General features: G+C 42.2%; 1 protein-coding gene across 1 annotated transcript in view; it reads left to right on the top strand.

The window, feature by feature from the left end:
• nfatc1 (nuclear factor of activated T cells 1) overlaps positions 1 to 10,623 on the top strand; it is a 48,128-nt gene that overhangs the window by 33,291 nt on the left and 4,214 nt on the right. Inside the window, exon 9 of the mRNA XM_023394890.2 lies at positions 1,363 to 1,995. Coding sequence (XP_023250658.1) covers positions 1,363 to 1,995 — 633 coding nt within the window. The remainder of the gene's footprint in view (positions 1 to 1,362; positions 1,996 to 10,623) is intronic.

Here is a 10,623-nt window from a genome sequence, read left to right as displayed (position 1 = left end):
GATAACTTCAGATCCAGACGTCCGACGACTAAAATCCTTCATCTGGTTCAAATATAGAGCTGGAAACCACCAAAGGTGTAAAAAGTGTATGTGACTTAAAACTAGATTAAAACTTCTGTCGGACAAACACACTGACACATGATCACAGAGGATATGATGTCACTGACAGGCGATTAAAATCACAGATTTCTCTGCTTTGAGAAATGATGGAAACATTTGGGAAACTCAACAACATATAGAACATACGAACACCTCTCACAGTCTGGGAGAAACTTTGATCTAGTTCTGAACATTATTTGCATTATTTTATGATAATAAACTAAATCATTCAATTTCATAGCTTGAGGAATTTAGAAACAATAAGTAAGTCCACACAATGAGTTATAAAGGGAAGTATAAGTGAGCAGTAAATTAAGGCCTTATAATTTAATATATCCTTAGATTTATACAGAATTGGTATTGACTGACATTTTTTCTTTAATATAATCAATATGTTGTTTTTTACTACTTGAGCTTTGATTTCAAACACATGCTTCATATTATGATCGAAAGCAGCTTCATCACAGCCATGAACAGAAGGAATAGATCCAGTGTAGCGATGCGGGGATGAAGCTGAGAGTCAGAGCCGCGCTGTCGTTCTCTCGTATCTGGACTGAAACGCTCGTTATATAAGACTGATGTCGTGTCACGAGCTGCGGCAGATTGATGGCCCACATTTCAAAATTCACTGTCCAACAAGTTTCTGCGCTGGAATCTGGACGAGGGGCCAAGATCACAGCAACTGAGAACAAGCCCTCCCTCGTTTGAACTCTGCGCTCGTACAATAACCACAATCCATGAACGCCCCGCAGCCACCATTTTGTCTCTTTCAGCTGTATCTGGGGTTAAAAAGCAGCTCCCATGCCAGGTTCAACTTTCTCTCTTTGTCTCAATGAGCAAGCAGTAATTTCTTTTTAATGACTGAACCCTGCTGAGTATGAAGCTGCTGCTGGAGCGACATATTTCATATCACACATTTAATGGATATTAGCACCAGAGCGGGATCCAAAGAAAATAGGGCTTTTATTGTAGAAGCTGCTGGATGTTTCTCGTGTTGATGAGTCATCCCCTTTTTTCCCTCTTTCTTTCTGGTTTGGTGAATATTTGCAGCGGTGTGGGGGGGGCTCAGGCCCAGACACAGAGACTCATTGATGAGAGTGTTTGTTTGGCAGCGGGTCTCCTAGCCACAAACCCACTCACTCACACTTTTCAGGAAGGTTGGAATATGTGTTTACTCATTTAGCTTTTCCTCCTTCTGTTCTGCCTCCTCCTCCTCCTCTTCCTCCTCCTCTTCCTCCTCCTCCTCCTCCTCTTCCTCCTCAGTTCCAACAATAAAGACGGAGCCACATGACGACTACGACGCCCCCCTGTTGTGCACTCAGCATGGTTCCACCCTGGCCTTGCACCCAAAGCCATACTTCCCCTCGCAGGTCATGCCCCCTGCGATGATGACCTCTGACCCCAGGCCGTGTGTTGTAGGTGGAGCTTACCCTGTCAGCCAGCCTAGACTGACAGCCAAGCCTTCCACGCTAACCTCCTCTTCCTCTCCGTGCACCAGCCCCAAATTGCACGACCTGTCGTCGTCACCCTTCTCCCCCAAGTGCCCCCCTGCCGGCCCAGCGGTCCCACACCAGGGCCCCCAGTCCCCGATCCCTCACGTCTCCATCATCCAGGAGACCCCCGGGCGCTACCAGCTACCCAGCCTCTACCCACCCAGCAGCTCCTCCTCCTCCCCAACCTCGCAGCCCTCCACCCCGACCGACGCCCCCTTCTCTCCGGCCCAATGCATGACTCCAGCCCAGCCGGTCAGCGGCAGCACCAGCCCAGCCACCCAGCAGCACCCCAAAGCACCAGAAAGAGGGCGAGCCCCCCTGCAGGAGGACGGCAGCCCCCCGACACTGGCTGTCAGCATCAAACAAGAACCGCAGGAGCTGGACCAGATGTACCTCGATGATGGTGAGTATAAACAGTTTTTATTAAATTATGCTTATTTTTCTGATGCATGGAAAAAATTATAACGTGAAGAACTTGTCCAACAACGTAATTAACTGCACAAAAGGTTTTTATTGCCTCCAGCATAAATGACCATAATATATCTGCAGGTGCTGATAGTGTTTTTGATCAGTATCATATGTCTCGCCGATCACCTTGCCAGGAGCTCAAACATTCGGCCTTCAAACCTCCATTTGCAGCTTTTGTTTTGGCACATATCTCCTCAGGTATTATTATTTAAAGGAACAGTTCAACATTTTGAGAAAAAAAACTTTTTCTCCAGGGTCAGAGCGAACCCAGTACAATGCAGGGTCGTGCTTCAGTGAACCGAAGTATTTACAGTATCATGCTTGTTAAACTAAAGCTTTCAAGTAAATGTGGTGGAGTAGAAAGAACAACACTTCCTCTCTCGCGGCATTTGGCTGACCAATGGTGAACGTATGATCACTCAGTCAGTCAATGAGTGACATTCACCATTATAGGGCTGGCCCCGCTGTTGTGGTCCAGCTAAAAAGGTAAAAGACCAGCTAAACCACTACAGCAACACAAAAGACTGTTAACATGAAATAATAAACTCTACGGTGATGATATAACATATCTCTACAACAACTAATCCTCCATTGTCTCACTGCTCATGAGCTGAACACCAGTGTTTGCTAAGATCACATTTTATATTGGTAATGAAATGACAAGCTAACACTGGAAATTAAAGGGCGCGCTATCATTAGTTAGCTAAACTTTAACTTAAGGTAAGGTAAAAGGTAGAAACTAGCTAACATTAGTTAGCTTAAATGTAATTTAAGGCTAAAATTAGAAATTAGCCAACATTAGTTAACTAATCTGTAGCTTAAGGCTCAAGTTAGAAACTAACTAACATTAGTTAGCTAAACCGTAACTTAAGGCTAAAGTTAGAAACTAACTAACATTAGTTAGCTAAACTGTAACTTAAGGCTACAGTTAGAAACTAGCTAACGTTAGCTAAACTGTAACTTAAGGTTAAAGTTAGAAAATAGTTAACATTAGTGTTCATCCGTAGATACTTGAAACAATTTAACTCCGAAACTCTGATGGTGAGACGGTAAAGTTCATTAAACAAGCTAGAGAGTTAGCTACTGCTAGTTACATTTACCTTCAGTGCATGCTCAATGCATGGGGGAAGAGATTTAAGGGCAGGGCCACTTATGGAGTGAAACAGGTAAAGGAGACGTTCAGCTAAAGTCAGTTAAGAAATAGTACAGTCCACTTTAGGGGCGTCTGAAATCATATAACAAGATTCTTCTAGGCATGAATATATATGATATATGAATATATTGTAACATGTACACTTACAGGTAAATAGGCTGTTTCAACCACCGGAACTGTTGTTTTTACCTCTTTTACCTTCTTAATCAGGGGAGTCAGACTCCCCCTATGCCCCTCATAATTCGAACCCTGTTCTGAGGTCATTAGATCAAAGAAGCCCGGTGGTCTAGTATTTGATATATTTGGCTTTAAACCCTGAATGAGACCAGGCTCCTTGGTAAAATGAATGTGACGCCCTTTTATTTATCTCAGTGAGAGCTGGATTTTAGTAGCACAAACTTAATGATCTCACTGCTCTGGCCCTCTACACTCACCGCTGAGGTTCGGGGGCCGTGTGCTCTGTGCTGCGGTGATTTGAAATAAATTGGATAAATGATCTTCCTCCGGGCAAGAAAAAATATGGCCTGGCTGTGCATAAGTCCCGGAGAGGAGCGCAGTAAATGAAGAAACACTACCAGCAGCTATCAGCGCACAGAGCAGCAAAGCTTTGATCCAACACCAGGGCCCCTGCTGAATCGTCTGGCTTCAGCTTCCTGAACAAGACGCAGACAGCAGGACTCAGACTGCTCCCATCGCCACTTCCTCTGAACAGTCTGGGTAAATACATTAACACTTGTTAGCCCTGTCTGCAGGGACGTTTGGACGGCTAGACCTACAGTTTTGATTTGTAATTATGTTGTAACTGGTGCCACCACTGCTCACGTCTCTGAGGATTTCTATGTTCAAAGAACTGAAGGAATTAAAGTAACAGCCATAATGGACATTTCTGAGGTGCTGTGCCACAATTACTCTTGTTTTCATTGGCAAATTGAAGGAAATCTTACTAAAATAAATGCGGCTTCTCACTTCATTAAAACCTTTGGCAGAGTTTGGCAGCACTTTTTGCTGTTTGGCTTCGTTCAGGTGCAGCGTTACTGTAATTTCTTGTCAGGTGTGCTTGTTAAAACTCAGTCAATGATACCTGAGACTTTTAAAGAGCTGATTGTCAATGAAAATATTCATATATAAAAGGCTGTTATTCAGTATATAATGATCTGTACTTAATCATTATCATTTACTCATTTAACGTGGAGACGTTTGATTTAATTTCACAACAATTTGACTCAAATAACTTTCAAACACTTGAATGTTTAACGACTCCTGTCAGGTGTTTTTCACCTCCCACCCAAACTTCATTGTTGCCCTATTGTCTGATATCTTCTGTCTGTTAGTTCAGGCCTCTCATATTCATCAGGACCCCCCTGTTTTAAACATTTTTTCACACCACCCCCTGAGAGAGTTGCAAACATGTCTGCTCATGGAAAGTCTGAATCGGATCTCTCTCTGGCCTCAAGCCGGAGATATAGGCTGCAGGGTGCAGGGCGCAGGGCTGCTGCTGAGGCTGAGAGCGATGGAGGCCTCGGCCAAGCCGCCATAAAACTGTGCTGACTGCAGAGGTTTGCACGCTTCCCCTTGGCTCGCACAGAGTCTGGAAGAGGCGGCCAAAGCCATACGTTATATTGCACAGTAGTGTGCCGAAGACCTTTGTCAGCGGTGAGGTAACATGAGCAAAACATGTGCTTTTTGAAGTCAGAGCTGAGCCAAATAGCATCAAGACATGTTTTTTTTTTAACGGCGTGTTGTGGCCTTGTTCGATGTCAGAGCAGCACAATTGACGACCTGAGGCTTCAGATGATCATAGGCAAAGAATATGAGAGTGAATGGTGAGTAATACCTCACTGAATCTGATTTAAAACTCTCTCGCTTCCTCAAACTATTTTACAGCCAAGAAGCGACATTTATCATTAGTTTGTTTGATCAAATTAAACAGTATTTTCAAACTTTACACCGATGTTACATTTATGGTTTGAATAAATTATCAGCTTCTCTTTTTATTAATTTGTGGTTTTGGATTATATTTCACATGTTCATCAGTATGCACATCTGTTATGTATTATATGTGGCCAGTTGCACATTTTGATTCATTGCTAAATGCAGTGAGTGGCCAACAAAGAAAAAAAAAAACACCAGCATGATGTAATGTAACAGCCCTGCAATAAAAGGCAACCTTACTTAAAAAGTTTACTTTGACCTTATGACTTTAATTGGTTGTGTTTTAGTGCTATTCTCTCTGTTTGAGACTTTACTTTGTGGTGGTCTAAATTATAGTTTATTCTAATATTTTTTCCAGCTCATTTAAATATACAGAGAGGCATAAATCTACGGTGGCCAACAAGGGCAACCAAGCTGCAACGGCTCAAAACACTTCCATTAGAGACGAGATGTAATGACGAGATGCAAAATACAGAAACGATGCATTCAAAAAAGCATATGGAAATACAAAACAATTCCAAGAATAGAAACGTGCTGCAAATGAAAGAACATGCTGCAGGAAGAGGAGCAGACACGCTGCAAGTTCAGAAACAATGCAACAACAAAAACACATGAGCCTCCAAAACAAATGCAACAGAAAAATCACTGCATATCCAGACAACACGATAGAAGAGCTCCAGGCCTCCAGGGGGAGCTCTAAGTGGAACACCCCACAGTCTGTATATAAGCTAACGCTAACGCTCGCAACGTTTCTTGTTACGCTTTTATAATATCGTGAAAAAGAAAAAACAAACCTTTTTCTAAGAGTCTATAGCAACAGTAGCAGCTCTGTGAGGTTTAAATTTGCCATGTTCACCATCTTAGTTTAATGTGCTAGCATTCTAACGTTTACTAATCCACGCTAAACACAAAGTGCAGCTAAGGATGATGGGAATGTCATTAAATTTGCAGGTGTTTGGTCACAAACCAACGTACTGAGCGAACTGAATTTTTACATGATGATGAAAAGTCACAGAATGACCAAAGTCAGTAGGATTCATCCTCTGGGGACCGTGAATGTCTGTAGCAATGCCATGAGAATCCGTCCAGTAATTGTTGAGATATTTCAGTCTGTGGTGGACTGACGACAAGGTCGGGAAATTCCACAAAGGTCTTATTTATATACATATATGTATAATAGGCTTGTTGTTCTGGTCACATTTCAGCAGAGGTTTCCATGCTGTGTGTGTGAAGGAACATTGTCATAGTGGTAATATTTAGCTGAAGTCTACTTTTTATAAAGGCCTACAGAGTTCCCTTCTCTCCAAAGCTCTATTGTCTGTCATTTTCTTTTTTTTTATTAATACCTGGTTTAAAAAAAAACTTGGCGACGGCCGTGGTGAACTACAAAACTGCTCTGTGGGACTGACTTGCAGTAACCCAGTAGGAGCCTTGTAATGTGGGCCAAGAACATCTCGTGGCTTGTGGCCTGGACTTGACGTGGCAGTAACCGGGGGTTTGGGGGTTGTGGTATTTTCTGCCCCCCCCCCCCTCCTTTTTCTCTCATTGTCTCTGTCCTGGTCTCCCAGCTGATTTATTCACGGCGGTCAGAGAGGCTGTTGAGTATCTCGCCGTCTGATCAGTTCCTCTGCAGTGTGCTGTTGTTACAGGCTGGATCGTGTTGACGCGTTTCTGCCCTTAATGAGGCAAACAGGGGTGTCCTGCTAATTGTTTGGGAGTTCCTCGTTGGTCTCGGGGCTTCCTGGTGGGAGCACCGGGCTGTATCAGTCAGCCCCAGCTGCTCTGGGCCTCCATGGGACAGGAAACCAGTTCCTGGATTATTTCATATCAAATGCCACCTTCCTGCTATTAAATGACTGTGAAGTTAGACACAATGACAAGGTCCCTCTGTAACATTACAACACTCTCAGGATAATCAGGTGTTATTGGTCACACGCAGGGTTTAAGTGTATAAGAATAAGACTGTTATCTGGATAATCCACATACAGGGAACCTTTTCATAATATCTTCTGTTCTGCCTTGTAAACATGGAAACAGGAGATGCAAAAACAATCTCACTACAAGCTTCATGTAGTAGCTGTTCTGGAGCTTTCAGTCATATCAGATGGTCTTCATCAGCAGATGGAATACGCCCAGTTGTCATGGAGTAGTAAATGTTCAAATTCCCATTTTTTTCTTAAACGACTTCTCATCTGTACTGGTTTAAAATCTGATGTTCAAAATTCATTCCCAACTTTGAAAACAGGAATTAAACAATCTCACTAGAAGTGAGAAGTGAAGGTCAATTTAGTAACTGTTCTGGAGCTTTATGTCATATCAGATGGTCTTCATCAGCAGATGGGAGTTTTCCCAGTTTTATCAAGACCTCAGCTTTAAATGGATGAGAAGTCCTTAAAGGAAAAGTGAAAATTTGAACATCTACAATGCAACGGCAACTGGGAAAACTCCATCTGCTGATGAAGACCATGTGATATGACTGAAAGCCCCAGAACAGCTACTAAATGGACCTTGTGATCGTTTTCTCAAATGTATTTGTATTATTTTTTCAATTTAATCAGATTTAATTGATCATTCAAATCAAATCAAAAGCACAAAAACAAAACTAAATTTAAAAAGTCACTGTGTTTGCTGATGCTGACTTTGATGTTTGAACCGTCTCTATCAGTCAAACGTCTGTGGAGTGAATCAATGTGTCCACAGAGCCTCGTGACACAGATGTCACACTGGTGCGGCGCCTATTTTTAGGACTTTGTTGTAAACACACTTAGAGATCAATAGATCGACTTTTTTTTTTTCCTTTTTTTCAATTAGATCCTCGACATCAAATGTGACAGCACAGTGAAAAGTGGGCCATGGCAACAGACACGTAAACAGTAAATGTTGAGGCCTCAGTCGGACGAAAGATAAAGTTTTACTACTGCTTTTCCTTTGTTTTATATCAGAATAAATTTCTCTTTTTACCGTTTCATTATGTGAGAGATACTCTGCCACATGTGCTGCGTGATGTGGCGTGAGGAAAAATATCTGAACACCATAATTCATCCGTGATTTTGATAGTTGCCAGACAGGTGATGACACCATGTGGAGGTTTGACGATGTCTCGACGCCTTGAACTTACGGCCTGGATCTAAGTACGTGTTGAAAAGTGCGTGTAATGGAGGTTTTGAACTTAAAGGATATATCCCTCCGCCTCCAGATGCTCCGGAGGTCAAAGCCAGATCAAACAGAGCAGCGGAGGTCAGTCAGTTCACACATGGCAGCTGAACAGCAGCCTGCAGGAGGGTGGAGATGAGGTCTGACTGTTTATTTCTTCAGGTTCAACTATGTCTTCTTCTGGTAACACTGGTCGTATTCTCACACTCACACGCCTGGTGGCAGCATGTCCTGATGCGGGTCGTTAGAAAACATCTTGCCTCAACATACACACAGGAAAACGGATCATTTTAAACTTACCGTTAACACAACAGAGCAGCCACTGATCCTGATGAGACTGAGGCTCAGGTGTGACGGGTACAGGCTTCATTCAGGAAGGAGATTTTATGATCTCAAGTCGTTAGAAGATATGCAGTTTATCCACTAAAGAGAAAAAACTGTGGCTTGGCTTTTAGCTAATAACTTATAAAACACACACAAAAAAACTTGTTTGACAGTGATCACCTTCTAATTTTATTTATTCACCTAAACTGCATGTTGTTGTGTGAGAATGCTCCATGGTGGTGCAGTAAACATCCATCTGACATCCAAGGCTCGGGGTCGGTTGGTGAAAAAGAAATGGTGAGAAACGGTTATTGTGATTTCTGATTAATATGAGGATTATTTTCTACATTATTTTCTTATTTTCTCATTTATTCTTACGTAAATGTCAGAAAATAGAGAAAAATGCTGATCACCATTTCCCCAAAGCCCAAGGAGATGTCTTCAAATGTCTGATTATGTTCAGCCAACAGCCCCAAACCAAAAGATGTTCAATTAACAATCATTAAACAGAGAAAAGCAGAAAATCCTCACATTTGAAAAGCTGAAATTAGCAAATATTTGTCATATCTGCTTAAAAGAAGAACTTAAACAATTAATCCATAGTCTGGTTTGAATCCGACCTGTGCTGCGTGTCATCCCCCCTCTCTCTCCCTGACTTTCCTGTCTCTCTCTCTCTCACTGCAGCTGTCTAATTAAAAAAAAGGCAAAAATGCCCAAAATGATACAAAAAAATATTGAATCCATAGTCAAAATATTTGCTAAATGTTTGTGGATCGACTAATCAATGAATAGTTTCAGCTCTCTCCATGAGCTTCAGTTTGTTGTTGGAATAATTAAAAAGATGTCAAGTAAATTGAACATCCCATACTCACATCTTCAGTATCGTACACAAAAAAAAAACATGCAAAAAAATTATAATGCATGAAATACTTAAAGCAAGTTTCTATTATGATACAGAAGTGACAGAATGGAAAGAATGAAAGCATTGCCTTAAATGTATGAAATCAACGTAAAACGTATGGAAGATGTTTGTCAGTGAAGTATACATGACACAGATATGGTTTGCTCCTTTAATTTGAAATTCTTGAACCTCGAGGATGAGTCCGTATTTATCTCAACCATCTGCTGGATCAAGTGCGAGTGATTTAAAACACCTGAATATAAATGTCACTGCTGCCTCCACCGGTTTCCTCCGCACTGCCAAGTTCCTCGCTCAGACATACTGCTGTGAATCGCACCCCCCGTCTTCATCGACACGTAACAGGTTCAATGTGTCCATGTGTTTCTGTGACACGCTCATGTGAGATCTCTGCTGTGGCGAAGTTATCAAAACCTCAAGACATCTGCCTGTTTCCTTTATTAAGAGCCGTCAATCAACAAGAGAATCACTTTCAGGTCGGGCCTCAGGTGATTTGTTGTTGTCCACCTACACTTTTTATTTTGGCTTCCTCCTCAGTTGTGGAGGTGATGACGACACTTTTAGGTTTTGTTTTTGATGTCTCTGCGTCGGCGACAGTCAGAGGAGCCGTGAGGTTGTCTGTCCCGTTCTTGTAGACGCGATATCTCAGTAACGTCTTTGAGGAACTAATTCAAATTTGGCACAAACATTCATGGACTCAAGGATGAACTGATTAGACTTTGGTGGTCAAAGGTCAAAGGTCAAGGTCAGTGTGACCTCACAAAACACTTTTTAGCCGTTACACAAGCAACACCTCCCCAGCAATTATGACAAAGTTTCACACAAACGGTTCATATTTTCTCTGACTCTGGATAAACAGGGATGTGACCTGGAGCTAGTCTGAGTGGAGGAGGCGGACACCCACCGGGAGGGGATTCTAGTTTAAAAATGCCTTCCAAAACAGCTCAACATTTTTTTTTTTCATGTTTGGATGTGAGTGTTATTTCTGTTAGGAAGCAGCTGTGTCCATGCTTGGTCATCGAATGGAGGGTTGCTGCGCTGCCTGATGAAAATTGTAAAAAAAAATCCTTCCATTGTATTGG

This window comes from Seriola lalandi, unplaced genomic scaffold, assembly GCF_002814215.2.
Source record: "Seriola lalandi dorsalis isolate HSWRI2012SDOR001 ecotype SW California unplaced genomic scaffold, Sedor1 jcf7180002054954, whole genome shotgun sequence".
Classification (NCBI taxonomy): Eukaryota; Metazoa; Chordata; class Actinopteri; order Carangiformes; family Carangidae; genus Seriola; species Seriola lalandi.
This window is presented reverse-complemented; position numbering and strand designations above follow the sequence as displayed.